The 20,100-nt window shown below is 43.0% G+C and overlaps 1 protein-coding gene across 4 annotated transcripts in view; it reads right to left on the reverse strand.

Moving 5' to 3' along the window:
* The window catches only part of SMAD9 (SMAD family member 9), a 44,053-nt gene that overhangs the window by 17,816 nt on the left and 6,137 nt on the right, over window positions 1-20,100 (reverse strand). For 2 of the 4 annotated variants that reach the window (XM_063394814.1, XM_063394816.1), the window contains exons 2-4: window positions 11,067-11,693; window positions 3,949-4,206; window positions 1,031-1,141 (exon numbers count right to left, since the gene is read on the reverse strand). In XM_063394814.1, coding sequence (XP_063250884.1) covers window positions 1,031-1,141; window positions 3,949-4,206; window positions 11,067-11,478 — 781 coding nt within the window. In that variant the 5' untranslated portion in view covers window positions 11,479-11,693. Of the gene's footprint in view, window positions 1-1,003; window positions 1,142-3,948; window positions 4,207-11,066; window positions 11,694-20,100 lie in introns of all 4 variants that reach the window. The other 2 variants (XM_063394813.1, XM_063394815.1) reach the window with 1 other exon arrangement.

The following is a 20,100-nucleotide window of genomic DNA, read 5'->3' on the forward strand; positions in this document are numbered from 1 at the left end:
ATATGCCCTCCAAGAAGATTGGAGTCTTATATCATTATTTCAGCCCTCCCCAATAAAATACCAACATCCATCCATAATTAGTACTATCCCCTCACATTCCTTCTGCTCCAGTTCCATGCTACATACACACTTCTCGCTGGTTCAGAAGGCTGGCAATATTTTTTTTAATGTGCGTGTGTGTGCAGAGTTCAGTCCTCATTCTAGAACTGATATTTCTTTAGGAACACAATATGATGGACTAGAAGAACAATGGCGATTTTTCCTTTGCAGTAGCAGGAAGCCAAAGCAAAAGCTAGCAGAGGAACTTCATTTCCCCTTCCTACTCTGCAGCAATGGGCTCTGAATGGTGGGAGCATCAGCACCAGCCAGTACTAGCCCAAAGATAGCAGAGACTGTGCTGGGGAGGTCATCAAGTTGCTTTGAGGGGTGCAAGCAGAACCCCAGACCCTTCTTTGACCATTAATGCCTCTCCCACTAAAGAATTCTTATAAGATGACACAGACTTTGGTCTTCTGTCAAAATATCTTTGTACTCCACTAGAACATGTCCTTTTCTTTTCTAGCTAACCAGTAATGTAACATTAATACAAAGATGGCAGTTAAAGGGTCCCTAGCATAAGGCTTTAAAGTACTTGAAACGTAGAGCTGAAGGTGATAAAGAAATGAGTTCTGATACTGATAATGCTTTTGTGTATTATATTGCCTCACCAGCCTTGATTTGATATGTTTATCTTTACAATGTAGATAACAATGTTTGCTTTCATTAACAGCTTTTTAACTGCAATAGTCCATGAATGCAAATATGGCTTAAACTCTGTAACTCTGCACATAATTCATGGAAATATTACATTAACCTATCCTGTTAGCTAATGGATGGGTCTAGCACACAGCGTTACTGCAAAACTGCTTGAAACTTATTATTACAGATCACTAAACCTTCTTGTGCAAATAACAACTTTTTCTTAACAGTTTTTATTTAAAGAATAGTACAAACGGTTATTTACTTTCAGCTTCTCCGTCGGCAGATTTACCTCCATTGGGCAAAGACAGCACTAGTTGACTTTCAGCTATTGCATCCATTGAGCGTCCATTGTGGATTCCTGGGGGTTCTCTTGCATGGTAGGGTGGGGGTGGAGTTTCCACTACAGAAAGAAAGAAAGAAGAAAGGAGAAAGAAAGGAAGAAAGACACCTAAGTCAGTAGGCTGATAAATTCTTCCTGGTTTTTTTCCTGGTGAATATTTTACTACCTCAGCATTATTCGGCTTGAGAAGACTGGAAAAAGCACAAACCTGAATCTGACCTCCCTACAGTCTCTAGATTAAGACCATTGCATGTTCAGCAAAGGTGGGAAGGAAAAGCTGTCATGTTGGACATGTAGCACTTGAAAGAGAGAGGGATGGTCACAACAGTGCCTCAGGCCTAGACCCGTGTAAAATCAAGTTCTCTGTTAACATCAGTTGTTACCCTAAAAAAATAATGCAGTTTCATCTGTTATTTTGAGAATTCTCTCTTTAATTTAAAACTCGAGGAGAATGATTTAAGAGCAGAAGTTAACTTTATCTGATCCTCTGGGAGAAAGCTCTCTTTCTTCATAATCTGTAAAAAAAGCCTATGGAAAGCTGTAGAAATCAGACTTGGCAAAACTCCCTCCAGACTTGTTCTTTTTTCCTCTGTCCTACAAGGGAAGTCTCTCTATCTCCTGATTTTTTCACTCTCCCATCAAAGAGCAATAGATGTCATAAAAACACTGGAGTAAAAATATCAAGTCACAACTGCTCACCTCCTGATTTGTTTCATTTACAGCAACATGAGCTAGAAAACTGAAGGTGACTCTATAGTGGGGATTATCCAGAAAGGCTGGAGACTTTAGAAAGCCAAATTAAAAAGGACTTCCTTTTCATATTATAAAATGTCAACATTCAGTGCATAAAAGTGTGTTGTTTTGTCTCATTCGAACAAAAACTCTGTGGGCTTATATGCAAATTACAGCCATATACAAGTTTGCAGAACCAAAGGCCTCTTTAAGAAGGGCTTAACTTGGTTCCAGACTGAAATTCCCTCTTGTGTTTGGGGTCTCTTGGCTGGCCCTCAAAATGGAGCAACTTGACCCGGAGTGGATAACTGTGAACTGTCTCATGAGGCAACCACTGAATCTTCCATGGTATTCGATTCTATTTTAGCACTGTTCAGGACCTAGGAGTTTCATACACTGTATGATATTTCTAACACTTAGATGACATAACCCTCCGACAAAAAATAGCAAAACAAAATCAAGAAATAGTGGAAGAGAAAATAAGTTACAGAAATGCATATAATCACAGAATCACGTGGTTACATGGATACTTTAATGTCTACTTCTAAACTAGTCACATTTAGGTCTCCTTATACCCACTAAAGAAAAATAGGAACCTGCAGACACTGAACAGCACACCTGCAATGTACTGAACATATACAAGAAGACGCAATGAATCTTATTCTAGGAGTGTCTGTTTTCCTCCACTGATTATAGGGAGAGTACAGACAATTCCATGAGGTGCAGAAACGTGCATTGTTGACATCTGTATTTGGTCACAGCAATCCCTCTCAAGGTTCTTGATGTGACTCCAGTTTGCTTTAGTTTGCTTCCATCCCTGATTGCTACACAGGCAAATTATGCTTATCAGTATGCCGTGTGCTGTGATATACTGAAGCTCAGGTTGAGCTACTTCCAGTATTAAGTAGCTTTGCAAGGTCCCAATTTCAGTTAAATGCACGAGTCAGAGTCATTACACAGCTGGAATGGGCCTGATCTACCTGTCAGCACCAGCTCCACTGAATCCAGCTGAGTTACACAGAGGTGAAAGAAAAATATTGGAGACAACAAACAAGTCTTACTACTTGATGAAATGTTTAAGTGTTGCTAAATATGATTAAATCAGAAATACAGACCTAGAGAAGAAATAAATGAAGGTACATTCAATGTATGAAGAGGGAAGGAAAAATATCAAACTGTGTTGAAAGTATTCAGCTTAAAAGGAAGTTCAAATGCTACAAACACCCTGTAAAATAAACATCTTTCTTCCACTTAAAATGAAATAGGCATATCATTAAAGATCTGAATTGAAATGCTTCATAGTTGAGACACTAAAATCCTAAATTACAAGATTCTGACCTGAATTCATTTTTATGAAAAAGCTGACATAACTGAAACTATTTGAAAGTTAAAGTGCCGAAGTGAATCTGAACCATGTTTTGATACTAAAATTAGCTCTTAGCTGTGTTGCATTAACAGCAGAAGCACAGTTAAATTTTCAGGTAATTAGAGCTGTACTAAGTCAGGAGTTCACAACACAAACAATCGGAGTGACATAAACCTGCTAATCTCAGAACTGTGAAACACGTTCCAAAGTAATAGGAACTTGCCTGGTGACTTCTCCAAGTGTTGAGCCAGATTGTTAAACACCTTAAATTTCTGAAATTTATAGTCTGTGGGATTGCCATAAACTTAAAAAAAAAAAAACAAACTGCACACCAATTTCCCCATTTTATCCTGTCTATTGATGGATTTTCTAAAGATTCCTACCCTGACCATCCTAGGTCCCTAACTTAGGTCTTAGAAGTGATCTTTTCCTTGAATTGTACCAGAAGCTTGGATGGGCACCTTTGGACAGAAGGTGGCCTGGCGAACGTGCTCCTCTCTTCAGTTTTTCCCCCACAGTAATCATGGCATCTCACCCAGGCACTTCTAGGAGTGGGATGATTACAGTTCTCAAGCTCTTGAGCATTTGTCAGAAGGACTGAGACACAATATACAAGAGACAGTCACAAGAAATCACATTCCAAGTCCATTCTACCCAACAGTTCAATCTGCAGCTACAGTCTGGGGGGAGCACAGGATTGTCACCTGACCCCAGGCCCTGGCAAGACCCCCAAATGCCTCAGTCAGGGTGTCCCAAAGCTCCTTCTTACCTGTGAGCTGATAGGGACTTCCTGGTCCAGAAGAGCTTTCTGGGGAGTTGGGGTAGCTGATGCTGTTAGGTGACTGGGAGAACATGTGGCTGGGGGATGATGGAAAAGGGGTGCAGGGGGGATGCTGGAAGGAATCCGGGTAAGTGGCATTGTGCGGCATCAGCGGCTCGCTGTGCAGAGAGGTGTTTCGAAACTTGGCAAGGAGGCTGAGGTGAGGGTTAAACTCGCTGTGTCTTGGAACGAGTACAGGAGGTAGGACTGAAAACAGAAACAACAGAAAAAATGGTTAAAGCTGTTTTCTTGAAAGCATACCTTGTTGTAACTTAAAAAGAGGCGTATTCCCTGCTGCTCAAATATTGCTGTCTGCATACAAGTCACTGAAGAGTAACAAACCTGCCCAAACCTAAGAATAAAAAGTTGAATTCTTGGACATTTTTCTCCAGATGTGCAGCCAGTTACAGCAGTTCCACATGCAAAATAGGGAATCTTGACTTGAGCAAGGTACCATAAAATTCACAGGTATGGCATGCAGAAATTCAGGCAGTACAACTCTCCCTTTTGAAATTATCTATTCCTTCTTCAAAAACTGAACCCGTCAGTTTTCTAAATATTATCACCAGGATGTGCCAAATTCACAACCAAGTTTAATAACAATTAATAGTGCTCTGCAATACACTGTATATTTTACTACCAGTGTCTTACAGATGGGCAAAAGGAATTACAGACCTGAAGCCAGACACGAGATCTAAAATGTTGTCAGGTAGTTGAAAATGCTGCCAGAAAGACAGTGGGATCTTTAAAAGGAAATGTAAATGGCAATTCAAACATTGCAGCAATATCAATTTAGCTCTTGCAATATAGTTAGAAAAGATCTAGCATAAGAAGGCATATGTCAGTGACTGGTATTTAAGACATGAAAAATGCAGGTCAGAAAACTGAAATCCAAATTAACCCATTTAAAAATTAGTCTAGTAGAAGATACTGCCTACCCACAATCTCTCTTCACTTTCATCTCACACTGTCAGTGCTTACAGCATTGCTCCTTCAAGAAACCCAAAGTTGATCCAAATTACTTTGGATTTAGACATATAAGAAGCAAGAGCAGAATTAAGATTTTGAAAATCCTGACTAGTGAGATACCTACAAAGAAGCAGTCTCTAGGCTGGAACACAAGGAGGCTTGTTGAAAAATTTTAAATATGAGAGTTCAACCTGAGGTTTTAACTGTGTCTTCCATAGTCCTTGGTGGGGAGAGCTGCACCTACAATGGGTGATTCCTGTATCCCAAAATTTCTTTATTAGTTACTAGCTCACATAATGCCTAATTATCTTCATTAAGGCTTTCAACACAAGTAGGAGGAATGAATTCCCAGTTGTTATCATGCAGATCTAAAAGCCACCAAAGAAGATAAGGAGGTAACTTGAGTTATTGTGAGAAGGATGAGTTGTCCTAGCATCAGGCACAATTCAGCAAGCTTGTACTGACTGTCCTAGTATCCAGAATTCCTCTGGCCTAAAACGCAGCAGTACATCATCTTCCAGTCTGTCCTTACCAGTTTATGGAAACATAGAATTGTGCATCCTTGGTTTTAAATGTTGATGGGACTATACAGTTTGAACATGTTTTAACACATTGCTTGGGCCAAAAAGCTCTGTCTAGGTAAGGCGAATTCTTTTTAGGTAAGTTAGCTAACAACTTTTAATTACGGCAAACTCATTTATCCAGCTTAATGAAAGAGTGGAATAGTTGCTATTGAATAAAGCAAATAATGCATAGATAATGCAAAATATGTGCATGAGAAGAGGCTGAAGGAACTCTGCTTGGAATGCACATCAGTTGATCAGAGTGCGGGGGCATTTACAGTGCCTGGTACCAACAACACATTTACAGCTTCTTGCTCGATGTAGCACCGTGCTGGAGTAGAGCTGGGGTTAAACAACGTGTCTGCCCACCCACTGGAATATACCACTGGGAACTAGTCACCCATGACCTGAAGAACTGAGCCCTAAAACTATGCAAAAACTGGACTGATGGCAGGGAGTTCACTGCAGAAGTTATTTTCTCACCTGCCTGGAAACACAGACATTGGGATGTTACATTCCCCTGTGGGAATGATTTCTCCCCCGTCAGGGACCCCTAGAGCTTGTACCATGTAGTTTGACCCTTCCTTCCCTTTCTGACCCCATTGGCTGTGTTCCAATTGCCCCACCCTCACAAGAGCTGAGAAAAGACCCTGTTCCTCTGTGCACGTCCTCTTTCCCTCTGGACACCACCTGGAATAAACATCTTGATCTGCAGCTGAGGGTCAGAGCCTCTTTTGGGTCCTTTATCCTGTCTATGAAATATTCCTCCAAAGCCTTCTAAGGCCTGAGCTAGCTTTGAACTTTGGAGGGGTTAAAAAAGAGGATTTATTTCAATTGGTGCCCAACTTTATTTCACTGGGATACCTGTTAAGACACTACAAATAATGTGCTTCTCTGGCCCAATGCATTGCTAACTAGCCTCTGGCCAGGATAAGGATTGGTGCTCTGAAGACTACTTTCTTTCCTTCTGCCTGTCATATGCCCCTATTTGTGGCATGAAGAATCTGCTACCACTTTCTTAAGTTGTTTGGTAGAAAAAAGTATTTCTGCTTCTTTACTGTTCTTTTAGCTTTAAACATCCAGGTAGGTGTCATACAGGCAATACAAGTATTCACATCTAACAAGCACTGCTCAGTCCCCTGTGGATCTCTTCACACCAGTGGAGAGGAATAAACTTTTACTGCTATATACTGAGACAAGACCAGTACCATCACTGCAGGTGTGGTTTTGGTGAGCTATATTCCTCCCATCCCATGCTCCTGTGAAAAGCTCCAGGCTGAGCTGTTGCTGCTTCTGGAGTTTTCCTTTACTGCTTCTGGAGTTTTCCTCAGCAGCTCCATGAAACTGGTATGATGCTTGCCAGGTCTGCTGCTGATCAGCCAGCTCTGACCATCAGCCTTCGAAAATGAGGCACTGGTGATCCCGTTGCACCCAGCAGAGGTGCTGAGCAAGGGACAGATGTGTAGACATTGTGCAGTGTTGAGAGGCTGACTCCTCACCGTGGGTACCAGCTAAGGAGCTGCTTCCTTCAGCCCTGTGAGAACTCAACTCCTTCTCTAAATGAAAGCTGAGAATCTGGATGTGTGAACAGCACTTGCCAGGGAAAGCCTTTGATTTGCCTTGGGTGAGTCAGCAGGAAGAATTTTCAAGCCTTGAACTCCTTCCCGGCTCTAACCGTGGCACTCTTAATTTCTGCTCTATGAGCAGTTTTTGCCACCTCACTCACTCTTTCCCTTGACTGTTCTGTGACTGCCTAAAGCCTCTGTGGTGGGGAAGCATTCAGAGATTTTCTTGTTTGTGGCTAAGAGTAACCCCCAGGGCCTTGTTCTCATTCTTTTGGTAACATGCCACTCTCCAGGGCTTAACCACTCTGAAGGAAGTGTGACCAGAGGCAGGGTCTAAAATGACTAACTGAGTGTGTTGGGACCTGTCTGTCCTCATAAATTACCTGCATTTTCTCCACTTATTGGGGTCCTTTTCTTCTACCTGCTATTGTCCACCAAGAGCCAGAGATGGATCCTTCCTTCTATGAATGCTGAAATGTTGGTGATCTTTGTTCAACTGAAGACAAATATAGTCATGTCCTAAATCCTGCCACCGCCTTTCATGCCTTTCTCCCTTTCCCTTTAGCTTCAACAGTTGTTGCTGGGAACCTGGCTGTGCCCAAAGCCTTTGACTTCAGATGCTGCCTACGAAACTTATCTGCCTCATTTTAATATCAGGTAAAACATCCACACTGCAATTTCTCACACATTAATCCATCTCTGCATAGTTTACTACTTTTGGAGACCACTCTCTGGTGAGATCCATCTATTCCCTGTGCCCATGACTAGTCCCAAACAAGTAGCCAACAGTGGAGCCATCAGGTGGTTTTCCACCTGGGAGGCTATCACATTAGTCCCACTTAGTCCCACTCAGGCTTCATGAAAGCAGTCAGTTAGCCTAAGTCAAAAATTCTCCTGTCTACAGCAGTGGTGTACCCTCAAATTTGCAATACTTACATATGAATGATCTCACATGAAAACAATAGGGTATAGGTTTAGGCAGCTTCTGCTGACAACAAACCAGATTTTTGAGGTCTTCAAAGGCAACAATGAAGGGGGAAGCAGAGTGTAACCAACATACCTACCTCCTTCAGATTAGGTGGCCTAACTTCTCTGCAGTGGGATATGGCACACATAGAGGAAATATTTTCTGGTTTTTTTCTAAGTGGCATGTGCTATTCAGCAGACCTGGGAAGAAATCTGCCAGGAATACCTGTAGCAGCAATAAAAGCCACGTGCAATCTGTGCAGTATCAGTAGCAGAGCCTAAAATGGGACTGGGCAGGCTGAGGACACAGCAGAGGTAATGATATCCCTGAATCTCTGACCTCATATTAAAGTTGTACTCTATTAACAGATGTCTAGGGATTTGCCAGGCTGTCAAAGAAAGTGTGAGGCCCTCCCATCTTTGACACAACTCACTTGTTCTGAATTAAAGTTAATGGGTCTGGACATAGAGTGGTTGATTCAGCAAGGAAGACTGCAGTGATGGAAAATTAACCCTGAAAGGATTTGTATGAACATTTATATGAAAATAATAATGGTATGTGGATTATAAAAAATACAGTGTTGTCTTCTTCAGTGGGTGGATTTTTTAGCTCCAGAGGATGAGACTCAGAGAATCTCATACAAGCCTAAGATCACCAACAGCCAAGATGCAGATCTCCTGCAGTTAAAAAGAGGACAATTGTTTAAACAGACCGGCACCTAAATCAGCCTTTTCTGTGGTGATCTCACTGCTACCACTTTCTCATGAAGCTCATTTGTTTTCTTCCCTTGCCAACACCTCCTTGCAGCATGCTTTCTAACTGGAGCTGCATTGCACCATGTGCAGTGGTGCAAGTTCTCTCTCCTGCTGCTGAGTGGGTTGCACTCTTTGCTACACTATACAAATATATACTATAGCTGTGAGCTTCAGCTTCTGAGTTGTCCCTGTAAGCAGACTTGTAGGGGTGAATACAAAGCCTGAGAACAATCCCTGGGTCCTGTGGAGAACAGACACAGCGCAGCTTGTATCCTCACAGCTGCACTCACCTTCACCTCCAGAACAAAGTGGCCAAGTCCAAAGATCCTGCTCCTAATAAGTTAATGCGACATTACAATCATCAGATGTGAAAACATACATGTTCACATAAAGTATTGTCCCGAGATTTTCTTTTCCATTTTGACCAAGGTTTTAAATGAACACATTAATCTCGTTCAGTCAAAAGTCGTGCCCAAAGTCCCTCCTGTGGGCTAACCCCTGCACTCTGAGAGCTGCTAGTCCACACGAGTCCTCATGGTGAAAGCTGTTCCTGGATCATGTTACCAATGCAGCAGTACCCACACCTGCACCTTGTCCCCTTCTACTTTACTAGCAGAGATACTGCCAATCTGCTGCACAGACAAACAAGAGACATGACCACAGCTGAAAGCTTCTGAGTTTCAGGATCAGGACAACAAGCTTTGGCAGCTATTTAGCAGCTGCTGGACTATTCCATTAGCAGTGTTTGTTAGCTGGCACCGAACACATGAGAGAACCAGGGTTGAAATCAGCACTGTTCAGTGCTGTCAGCTACTGCACTGAGGAGACTCCATTAGCTGCACCGAAGTTACACCAGAAGAAATGAGAAGACACTAAAGACTGCAGTCTGCAAACAAAGGTATGCAATAAACAAAAAAAAAGAGATATTTTATGGGCATATTTTCTTAAATTATTGAAGAGTTTACTTTAGCAAGGCGTGAGATCAGCTCTTTCTACTGAAAACTGTTGACAACAAGCACCACTCAGCGTAGCTGTAAAATATAAAACTTTTGACAATGTTTACAGCAGATTGGATACAACTTCACAGTGACAGCTCTGCTGCTCTGGAAGGATTACCAGAAGAGGATGCAGCCCCTGGTGTTTAGCAAATGTTAACAAATGTCTTCCCCTTATTTCATCTGTATGAAAAGAAACATCCCACAGTTCACTTATCTGATCCTAACGTCACCTCAGAGTGAAGTTCATGCCAAAGAGTTATCTCAGAATAAAAAGTATACACTTAAAAACTGTATCCATTAGTAAATTAAATTACCGTGATTTTTGGCAGCAAGGGAGAGCTAGGTTAGACATTAGAAGTCATTTTGAACTGTAAGGATAGCAAAGCAATAGATTCACTTGCCTGGGGAGGTTGTAGAGCCTTTATCACTTGGGATTTTTAGAGCTCATTAGGAATAGATCTGTCAGGAATGTACCTGGTAATTTGGTTTGGTTTGGGAGTCTGGGCAGAGGAAAACAGGATGACCACTCAAGATTTTTGCCAGCCCTGCTTTCTAAGATCCCAATAAAAGTCAACACTGAACACTACAATTTTTAACAGCTGTTTCGTTGACACAAAACCCTATTAAATGATCTTTCAGTGAGGTCATAAGTTTTTAGTGCAGTCCAAAGAGGATTATCAGTGGAAAATTTCAAAGTTTTATGGGAACTTGGTGGATTTATTTCACATAAACTCTCCATTTAGGTAAGTAAATCCCACTTAAAGTGGACCACCAGGTATTTTACGAAGAATCAACTGACCTGGTTTCATATTCACTGCAAAATATGCCACCTTACTACCACTCATCTTTAAAGAGAGAGCTAGTGTTTCCTGGGGGTTAATGAGTCAACTGTTGGTTTTCAATGAGACATAAATCTCACCACGGTGCTGAGGCCAGGCTGGTGCCCAGACCTCATGCAAATGGCCAGCAGTTCAGACGGGGAGGATTCAACACCCACGTCCACGGAGAGGAAGCTGCTTTCAGCACCTTGGACAAGATCCGGGTGCCCTCAGGGGCCCGATGGGAGGCAGACCCCAGCGGGAGAGATGCTCCTTACTCCTCCCTAGTCCTGGCTGCCAGAGCTGTGACAGCACCAGGCAGGGTAGGACCCAAGATCCTACAGCATTTCAGAGCACAGCTGTAGGATGCACCAAGGCTAGACCTGCCAGAGCAAGAGCTAACACAGAATCATTTGCAGATGACATAATTACCTGGGGTCTCCACCCGCCGGTAATGGTAGGGGTTGATGCACACTTCTTTCTGTTTTGAGCCAAAAGGGAACTCACAACATTCCAGTGGTTTCAGCTCATGGTGAGACTGTAAATCAGGCCAGCGCCACACTCTGCAGTATATGACGTGGGGGAGCCCCTTGCGGTGAGACACCTGCAGCCGCCCATCCAAGGAACGGGGGATTGTGACGCATTTGCTGGGCTGGCCCGGGCAGCTCAGAGCCCTCTCCAGCTCTTCCATGGCTCCTTTTTTCTTCTTCAACTTCTTCACCAAGGAATCGACAGCTTTTTCTGCCCACTTTTCCTCTTCATCTCCTTGTTTCCAGCCCAGCAGCCTTTTCACTGCGGGGCTGGTGAAGGAGAACAAGGAACTGATAGGGGTGCTGGAGTGCATAAGAAGCAGAGATTACGCACGAGCGCCAACGGAAGCACAAACTGCTCTCCTGCCCTGCAGGGCCTGCACAGAGTTTCCACGGCACTGTGATGGGCACCTCCCTCACAGAAAGGTTCTTCCACACGTACGTTTCTGTAGTCTTAGGCACCAGTTACAAGTAGTCCCACAGGGTGGGTCTCAGAGCTCTCCAAACATCAAGAAACTGCTGATGAAGCCTGGAAAAGCAACACAATACATGGTTAGGCTTCACACACTATTTCCATTGTTCCTTCAATAAAATATTTTGAAAGAGAAATTATTCAAAATGTGTAGTTAATTTTCAGTGGTTTTCTGTTTGGTTTTTGATGTTTATTTTGGGCCAAAGCCTCTCCTCCCCACTATCCACCCCATTTGTTTTAGAGTTGGACCATGGAAATTGCTAAGTATCCAGTCACTTCAACTTGCATTCAGAGTTTAATGCACCAGGCAAATGGTTACAGGACTAAGATTATTTTTAGTGCAAAAGAAAATTTACCCTCCTTTTTATATGCTGGTAGCTGTAGGTTCAGTTCAATCATCTTCTAAGAAAATAAATCTGTAATATCAAATTTTATGGAAGCAATGAGTAGAATACTGTTCTGATTTCAATTCCCTCTCTGTCACTCCAATCTCACTGTACTGTCGAGAGTTGTAAAATATTAAGTGCAAAATTAATTTAAGCTACTCCTAGATCTCATTTAAGGCTTTCGAAAGATTTACTAGTATTCTCTAAAATTATTTATATTTTCCTACATGGAAAAGAAAAACAAAAACCTTTTTTGCCTACACAGTCTGTTTCTATCTATTCAACAGCTCACAACTTTCTGGATCCAAATCACAGATTTTTGGACACAGTTTGTGCTGGATGGATCCCGAGTTATTTTTGCTAGGAGTTGCTACATCTAACAAAGTCCAACAGAAAGACTTTAGTTCTTGAGGGTTTTTTTGGTTTTTTTTTTTTTTTTTTTTTTTGGTTGTTGTTGTTGTGGTTTTTTTTGTTGTTGTTGTTGTTTGTTTTTTTGTTTGTTTGTTTGGTTGGTTTTTTTTTTTTTGGTTTTTTTTGTTCATATAGCTGAAGCCAGCCTAATTTTAGCTGAAAATTACATATTTCCACTGACTGGAACTCTGAGGAAAAAAGTCCTTGTACCTCAAGCTATTTACTGCTTTAAATATATTCCATGGACCCCCTGTGCACAGCAGGTCCAAAGGTCTGGACTACACAGAGGGCACTTCCAAATGCTTCCAATACCTTCTGGGATGCCTCTAGCAAAGCAGTTCCTTGACTGCCCTAGTCCATCCTTGTGGAGCTTTTTGCCCCCACCAATAAAGGCCTGCTCACAGTCCACAGCACCACTTAGAGGCAGCCACTGAGGAGACAGGTGTTGCCCAGCACAGGGAGGGGCAGAGCTTCACAAACCATATTTTTGTGCAATTTCCTTAAATGTACAGATCTTATAAGAGTTCAAAGGGCACTTGGGGACACCGTGTGGAGGCACAGGTACAACACAGTGAGACAGGAGGCCAATCCCAAAGATTGGTTCCTTGCATACTCGGATACCCTCGGCACCACACAGCTCTGGAGCATGCTGCAGTGTGACCATGCATGGCCCAGGGCAGCACAGCCTTTTGGACAGGCTGTGATGTTTACTGAGAACCAAAGACTGCCTAGAGCTGTTTTTCTCCCAGTTCTTCTGTTTTGTTCTCATGCCCATCCCTATGCCCCACTGCATTACCCCTGGAGACGCCCATCACCCTGAGAAATGCAGATACATGGAAACATAACAAGCTTTTTCCCTTCCTTCACAACAGCAGCAGTGGCGGGGGAAGGGGCTCAAAGTCCCAAAAGCCTTCCACTGCACTAGGAGGATGGAAGCACTTGGCCCCACAGCAGAGAAATCATGAAAGCAACCCTTTAGCAGCAGCAGCTGCTCTTCCCCAAGACTTTCATATGCTAAGCACCATGAAAATATGCACAAAGGAACTAGAAAACTGGAAAGCAGAACAAGCACACCTTGTTTCAGGCACCCACCAGAGCACTGAGCTCTGGCTTATGCAATTTCTACATTATCAACCTATGTGTGTGTCCATTTGTCCTCGACTGTCAAGAGAGGCTCTTGACAGAGCACAGCAGAAACGCCCTCACTCATACCCTTCATCAGTCAAAGACTGATTTCAAGGAACTGTGGAAACCTGTCCCACCATGCAAAAAGAAACCTCAGATTTCACATTATTGTCGCTGCTCAGTATTAGTAAAAGTCCAGTGACCTGGAGTATTTCACTGGATAGTTACTACTGCCTCTAGTAGTAACCAAAGTCTATTCCAAACACTTAGAGGGTACACATGAGAATGAAGTAAAATCAGAGTGATTTGTCATAGGGAAAAAACCCTCTCAATCTGTTTGTAAAGCATAATGTGGATAAAATTCAGGCAGGCAAGCTCCAGCCTTTGCAGGAGCAGGCTCAGCCTACAGAGCCCAGCACCAGCCCCATCCAGACATCCTGTGCAGTGGAGGTGTCTGCCCCTCGCTGCCCTGGTGAGAACCTGTGGAGGATCCACCATCACACTGCTGTCATTGCCTGGCGGCACCAAACCCCATCCTCACATGGGAAAATAAAACAATGCTGGGATCACTGTGGATAAACTCTGAAAGCAGCAACAGGAAGCAAGGAAAACCTGGGATGAAAAGCCCACTTGACCAGTAGTAGTGTAGAAGTCTCTGCTCTATGCTGAGAGGAAAAATGGCTCACACTTCTTATCTGAGGGGGTCTCCTGGGCATTGGCATGTGTAAACAACTGCTCCTGATAAGTTAATGCAACATTACAATCATCAGATGTGAAAACATACATGTTCACATAAAAGTATTGTCCTGAGATTTTCTTTTCCATTTTGACCAAGGTTTTAAATAAACACATTAATCTCGTTCAGTCAAATTAAATAACTCAACAGTGACATCAGTATGAGTCTGAGCACTATTGTTGCTAGTGGGAGAGTCGCCAAGACTATGTGTATAAAAGCAAAAGCTGTGCTTTGCAGACCATGTGATGTAGTCTCAGATAAGTACATTGCACAATTTCCTACCACACTCCCCCTGGTCTCTTCTCAAATCTTTTTTTCACCCAAATTCAACTGACATATAAAATATAAATGGTATTAAAAAAACTACACAGCTTTCAAATAATATTATCAGAACATCCTGGTTTAATGTTATTGAATTACATAATACTGCACACTGTTCATCAGACTAAGCCCTACGCTTAGATTCTCCATTGCGAAATAGCGAGGCAGCCACTCTGCTCCAGGGCTGCAATGATAGAGATGTCAATTCACAATTTAATTTTAACAGTCTTTCAGAACAGCAGTTGCTTAAGCTGTATGCCTTTGGTAACAGGCAACTTGCCTACCCAAATGGAATGTTTCAAACCCATATTTGATGCATTTTCTGTGTTGATGATCCATTGCGTTTCTCGATGCTCAATGCAGTTTAGAGTGGCAGTGGGGAGGGAAGTGTTACAGTTTTGATCCATATTCCCAACACATGTCCAGTATACGATGATGGAAGTTCTGGTCTGGTCAGCTCTATCTCCCTCAGTGACAATATGATATGCCACGATGAGGATGAGTCAGGCATCGTTCAGGATACATTTTAACATGATTCCCTCCTCTGGGACTACAAGGAGGGCTTTGTCTGTCTGTCAGCTAAGTGACTGGTCAGCACTAAACATGGTCAGTCTTCCATGCTGTAAATCCTTATTCCATCACTGAGTTTAGCCTAAGACCTGAAGCTTGATTTAGGGAAGAGGTAGAAGACATATGGAACATGAGCACGGACCCACCCTTTTGTTCCTGTGGCCTGCAGGAGAAGGTGGGACTGGAAACACGTCAGCCCAGTTCATTAGCTCCATTCTCCCTAAACATGGGGTGTCTACTATTGCTGTGGCACAATAGTGGTTCTATACACAGTGGTTCTACATCTCTGGGCACAGGAACTTTGTTACGTGTAGCATGTTATTACCACAACATCTGGAACAGCTTTGGTCTATGCCAGCAGCCATCCCCCAAACCACTCTTGTGTGTGGTTCAAGAGTTAGGAGGGAACAGGGAACTTAGTATTATTATTACTACTACTAAGTCAGCATAGAGCCACCATGTTTTGGAGGGTGAGACAACCATTGCACAGACGTAAGCCTCAAGGCCAAGAATTGTGTAAGGCATGTTTAATTTATTAGTATAGAAGCAGTCTTTCAGTAGAATTTACTTGGCCATATAAACATGTCCAAATTTTTGACACCCATATCTGACCTACTCATCCTCAAGTCCCTAAGTGTGTATTTGAGAAAAATATGTGTGTACATGCTATGGACCTAAGGTAAGTATTTAGAAAAAACCCCAGCAAAATCAGGCACTGCATACAGGTAATGTCATGTGAGATGAGGCACCTTGAGTCTGAATGACTCCAAAGCTGAGCTAGCAAAATGGACAGGAAGTGGAAGGGACTAGGATATTTTCTCCTCCTCCTATGCCCACTTTTCACCTTCCAGTGTAGAGATAGCCTGTATGTTCTCAGGTCAGCAGGAGAAATGTGTTGCTCCAGGAGCTTCACTTCAGTAACTTCTACTGTGGTACCAAAGAGCCTGACACACCAAGAGCAAAGGAAAGCCCACCATAATTGTGGGCTTACAATTTCCTAACTGGAGCCAAGTCTTGATGAAGACAATAAGAGGGGTTCCAGAGCTCATAGAAATTAAACATGCTCTCCTCTGTGTCTTGTGCCAACCTGCTGACATCTCCACTACGGAAAGACTTTGTGAAGTTTAGATTTTAACCAACGTAAAAGGATCCATTGTGTCAGAAAGACTCACATCACACATCAGCAGAATGCCTGTGTAGTCCAACATGCTGATAAAGTTTCTTCTAATTTGATTGTCATAGAATCACAGAATCATAGAATATCCTGAGTTGAAAGGGACTCACTAGGGTCATCATAGCCCTGGCCCTGCACAGCACCATCCCCAAGAGCCACACTACGTGCCTCAGAGCATTGTCCAAACACTTCTTCAACTCTGTCAGGCTTGGTGCTGTGACCACTTCCCTGGGGAGCCTGTTCCTGTGCCCAGTCACCCCCTGGGTGAAGAAATTTTTCCTGATATCCAACCCAAACCTCCTCTGACACAGCTTCATACCATTCCCTCAGGCTGCAGGAATTTCATTCCCATAGGCGCAGCAGGGAAATTGTAAAATTTCACTCCAAGCTTTCTGCAGATGTCAAAAAGGAAAACTTTCATGGATGCTAAAGAAAACAAACTTAAGACACCACTGTGTAAAAGTAAAGTGTCCAACCTCCCTCAAAAGCGTATCTGTGCATGTGTGTGTAAGCACAGGTGTGGGCAGATGTGTCTGTGCTTCTGGTCTCAGCTTCAAGGTGCTGCCTCCACTCCAGCACTTGCCTGGGCAAACTGCATGGTGAGAGGCATGGCTATCTGTCTCGAGAATGCCTGACATCATCGGTCTGGGTGTCACTGCAACAGCTAAGTAAGGCCACAGAGGGAGATTTCTCAGAGGGTCGTCTAGACAGAGGCTGTGCAGTTCTTGGAGATGCATGCGGCAGTGAGACAATTATAGCTGGAAGTCTGACACTCGGCGACTAAATCACAACAGAACTGGAAGGGAGAAAATTGTTTCAGTCGATCAGTGACAAGAGGAATGCAGTGAACATGCTCTTGGTTAGTTATTTTTACCTAGCACTGATTCGGTTACTTCTACCTACTGTGAAAGAGAGAAGCATGCGAGTTTTCTTAAATTTAATGATTCTTGGTATGTTTTCAAATGTGCCCAGCAGGCAGCAGCCCACACACATCCAGGGCTGGCAAAGAACCTCCCAAGTCAAATCATCACTACCACTACTTATGGGGATCTTCTACACATTAGCAGGGAAAAGGGTTTTAAAACAAAGAAACAAACAAAAACACAAAAGTGTGTACAAATATGTGGGTCTCAAATGAGTGGTGAACCTCACCAACCTTGCCTTGGGCCTCATGCACAAACCTTTTTTGGGTTTTTTGCCCACAGCAATGTGGAGCTGGGCAGCAGAGGTTTCACATGTACACTCATTCCAGGAGAGCAGAGGGAAAGCACACACCTGAGCAGCACAGTCCAGGAATCAGCTCATGGCTCAGCAACAGTGGCCACATGTTATTTTTGAAGCATGTAAATCACTTGTTCCACTCATGGAACCCTCAACATCAGTTGGGATCCCCTGAGGTTTCTTGTCACCCTTGGGAGCCCCCAGACAAGGGTGCTGTTAGGAATCTATCTGAAACCACTGTCTTTCACACACAAGTAAATACAGTGAATTAACTTTTCATTGCAATGTTACCAACATCTTCCACAACCACCGAACCTAACACCTAGGGTTTAATTCAATAGAGTGTAAAGAAGGCTTTTGCTTTTTAATTGATAAATTAAATCTGTTCCCAGTTTGACCCCAGACTGCTCCTATTAAAAACAGATGCAATGATAGGAAGTAGAGTGTTTGAAGCTCAAATTCGTCTATGTTTCACACAGCCCTGGCAACATCTTGTTGGTTATTCATATAAGCTTAAATGAATAATGTAGGCTTCTGAAACTCATTTTCTTGAGTCTTTTTCATATTTGTTCAGAAAACCTTTCTACAGTGAACTTTATGTGGAGGCATCAATATCACAAAGCGAATCTCACAGTACCTCACGCTTCTCCAGCCAGTGTTCATCTTGTGGAGCCTTCACCTGAACTCACTGCCTCCCAAATAAAGTAAGAACAAAATTTGATGCTAGTGTGGCATCAAAATCTGTGACATCCATATAATTTTTCTGAGCTTGTGTAACCTCTCAGGTATTATCACATCTAGTCAGCATCTTTTAGCTTCTCTTGACAGGAATACTACATTCTTAGTTGACAGGAAGAAGAAAAGATTCAAGTATATAAGCTGCACACCTTAACACAGCTATGTGCACTTCCACTGGCCAAACACTTGCAGAAGTGTTTCAGAAGCATAAATTCTGTTATAAAAGAAAATTAAGTATCCAGGTCATGTTTGGTATGCCCCTGATGCCTGATTAGGAAGGTATGTACCAATTCCTGCTGTGGGACTGCTCTGGATGAGCACACTGGCAGATGCTTCCACAAAGCTTCATTAGTGAGACATAAGATGGGGAGAACAGAGGTGCATGGGCATGGTGACAGTACCCCCATGTGCAAAGGCTGTTGCAGACAGGATGGGGGAAATCTGTCTTTCATGTCCACCTGAAAAATCAGGGAGAGCACACCAGTAGAATAGATACATGTTGGGATAGTCACTGCTGGAAGTCTGCAAGTGCATTTTACACAGCTTGCTTCATAAATAACTCTGCTGGTCTTGGGGAGGAAGAAAGGACTGGAAAACCCCTTGAGATGAGCCCTTATGACTCTACATCCCCTACTACAACCAAGCCAAAGGGCCCCTCTCTTCAGGTGCAGCACTGGGCTAGCGTGGCTACACTGGCTTTGACCCCTGGGTACTTGCATCCAGCCGCTGAGGATGGCAACCCAAACCAGAGGACTGGATGTTCCCACCAATTTTTGCCTTTGAAAATCTCCCACAATATCTGAAGGCACCCCACAAAATTACCACAGCCAAAGTCTATGCAAAAATATTAAACTGGACCAATTTATCACCATGATCTCTCTCCAACTGCACTTCCTTCCTCAGTATTAATTTTTAAAGGAAGCCAGTGACTGTGATGTTTATAAGGACTGAACCTTACAGTGTTCCCTGTCTGGGCCACACTGAAGTTTCTAAGACACAATCCCACAGGGACACATCCTCTTCTCTGCCTCACACCCTGCTCCCTGCAGGCAGGAAGAAGACCCATTCACCCAGTCCCTGCCTTACCCCTTCCTGAGGCTGCCTTGCTCAGACTCAGACCAGCATCTCTGAGGAAGAGTCCCTCTATCAGCTGCTTTCCCCAGCAGAGACAAAGGCTAAAGAGCACTCATACCACGGAAGAGCTCTAAGGATGTATCTGTGGGAGAAGGCAGGAGGTGTTGGGGTGGTGAGGAGGTGCATCAACCTGCCCTAGGAAGCCAAAGTGTCTTCTCATGGCTCTGGTTATCCCCATTTTATAGTCAGTCAGTTCTGCATTCCTCACATACCCACCATTCCCAGAGAAACTGTAGCAAAGCCCATTGGTGTTTCTAAAAATGGAATGGTTAGAAATAAGCAAAAAATAGGATTCCTGCTTTTAAAATAAAAATTGATTCGTCTCTAATACAAAGCATGCATCCAAGTGCCTCCAGAACAAACACTTCACAAAGGAAGAAGAGGACTTGAAAAGAATTTCAGCTTCAATGCTGGTCTAAAGTTTATAGCCACACTAATCAGATCCTGTAATCCTTGTTATCAATCACTGGTATTCTTGGAGTCTTTCCCAAATATTCATTTTAAGAAAAGGATTTGCTTAGATTTAGATGTTAAGAATGTTATGAATAAGAATACATCTAAAAAACAATTACTTCACCAAGGATGTGGCACTCTAGTCTGTTGGGAACTTATTCTAGAAGTTCAGTGTCTTAAGTCGTTAGAAGAGAA

The sequence above is a fragment of the Prinia subflava genome, chromosome 3 (genome assembly GCF_021018805.1).
Source record: "Prinia subflava isolate CZ2003 ecotype Zambia chromosome 3, Cam_Psub_1.2, whole genome shotgun sequence".
NCBI classification, from domain to species: Eukaryota; Metazoa; Chordata; class Aves; order Passeriformes; family Cisticolidae; genus Prinia; species Prinia subflava.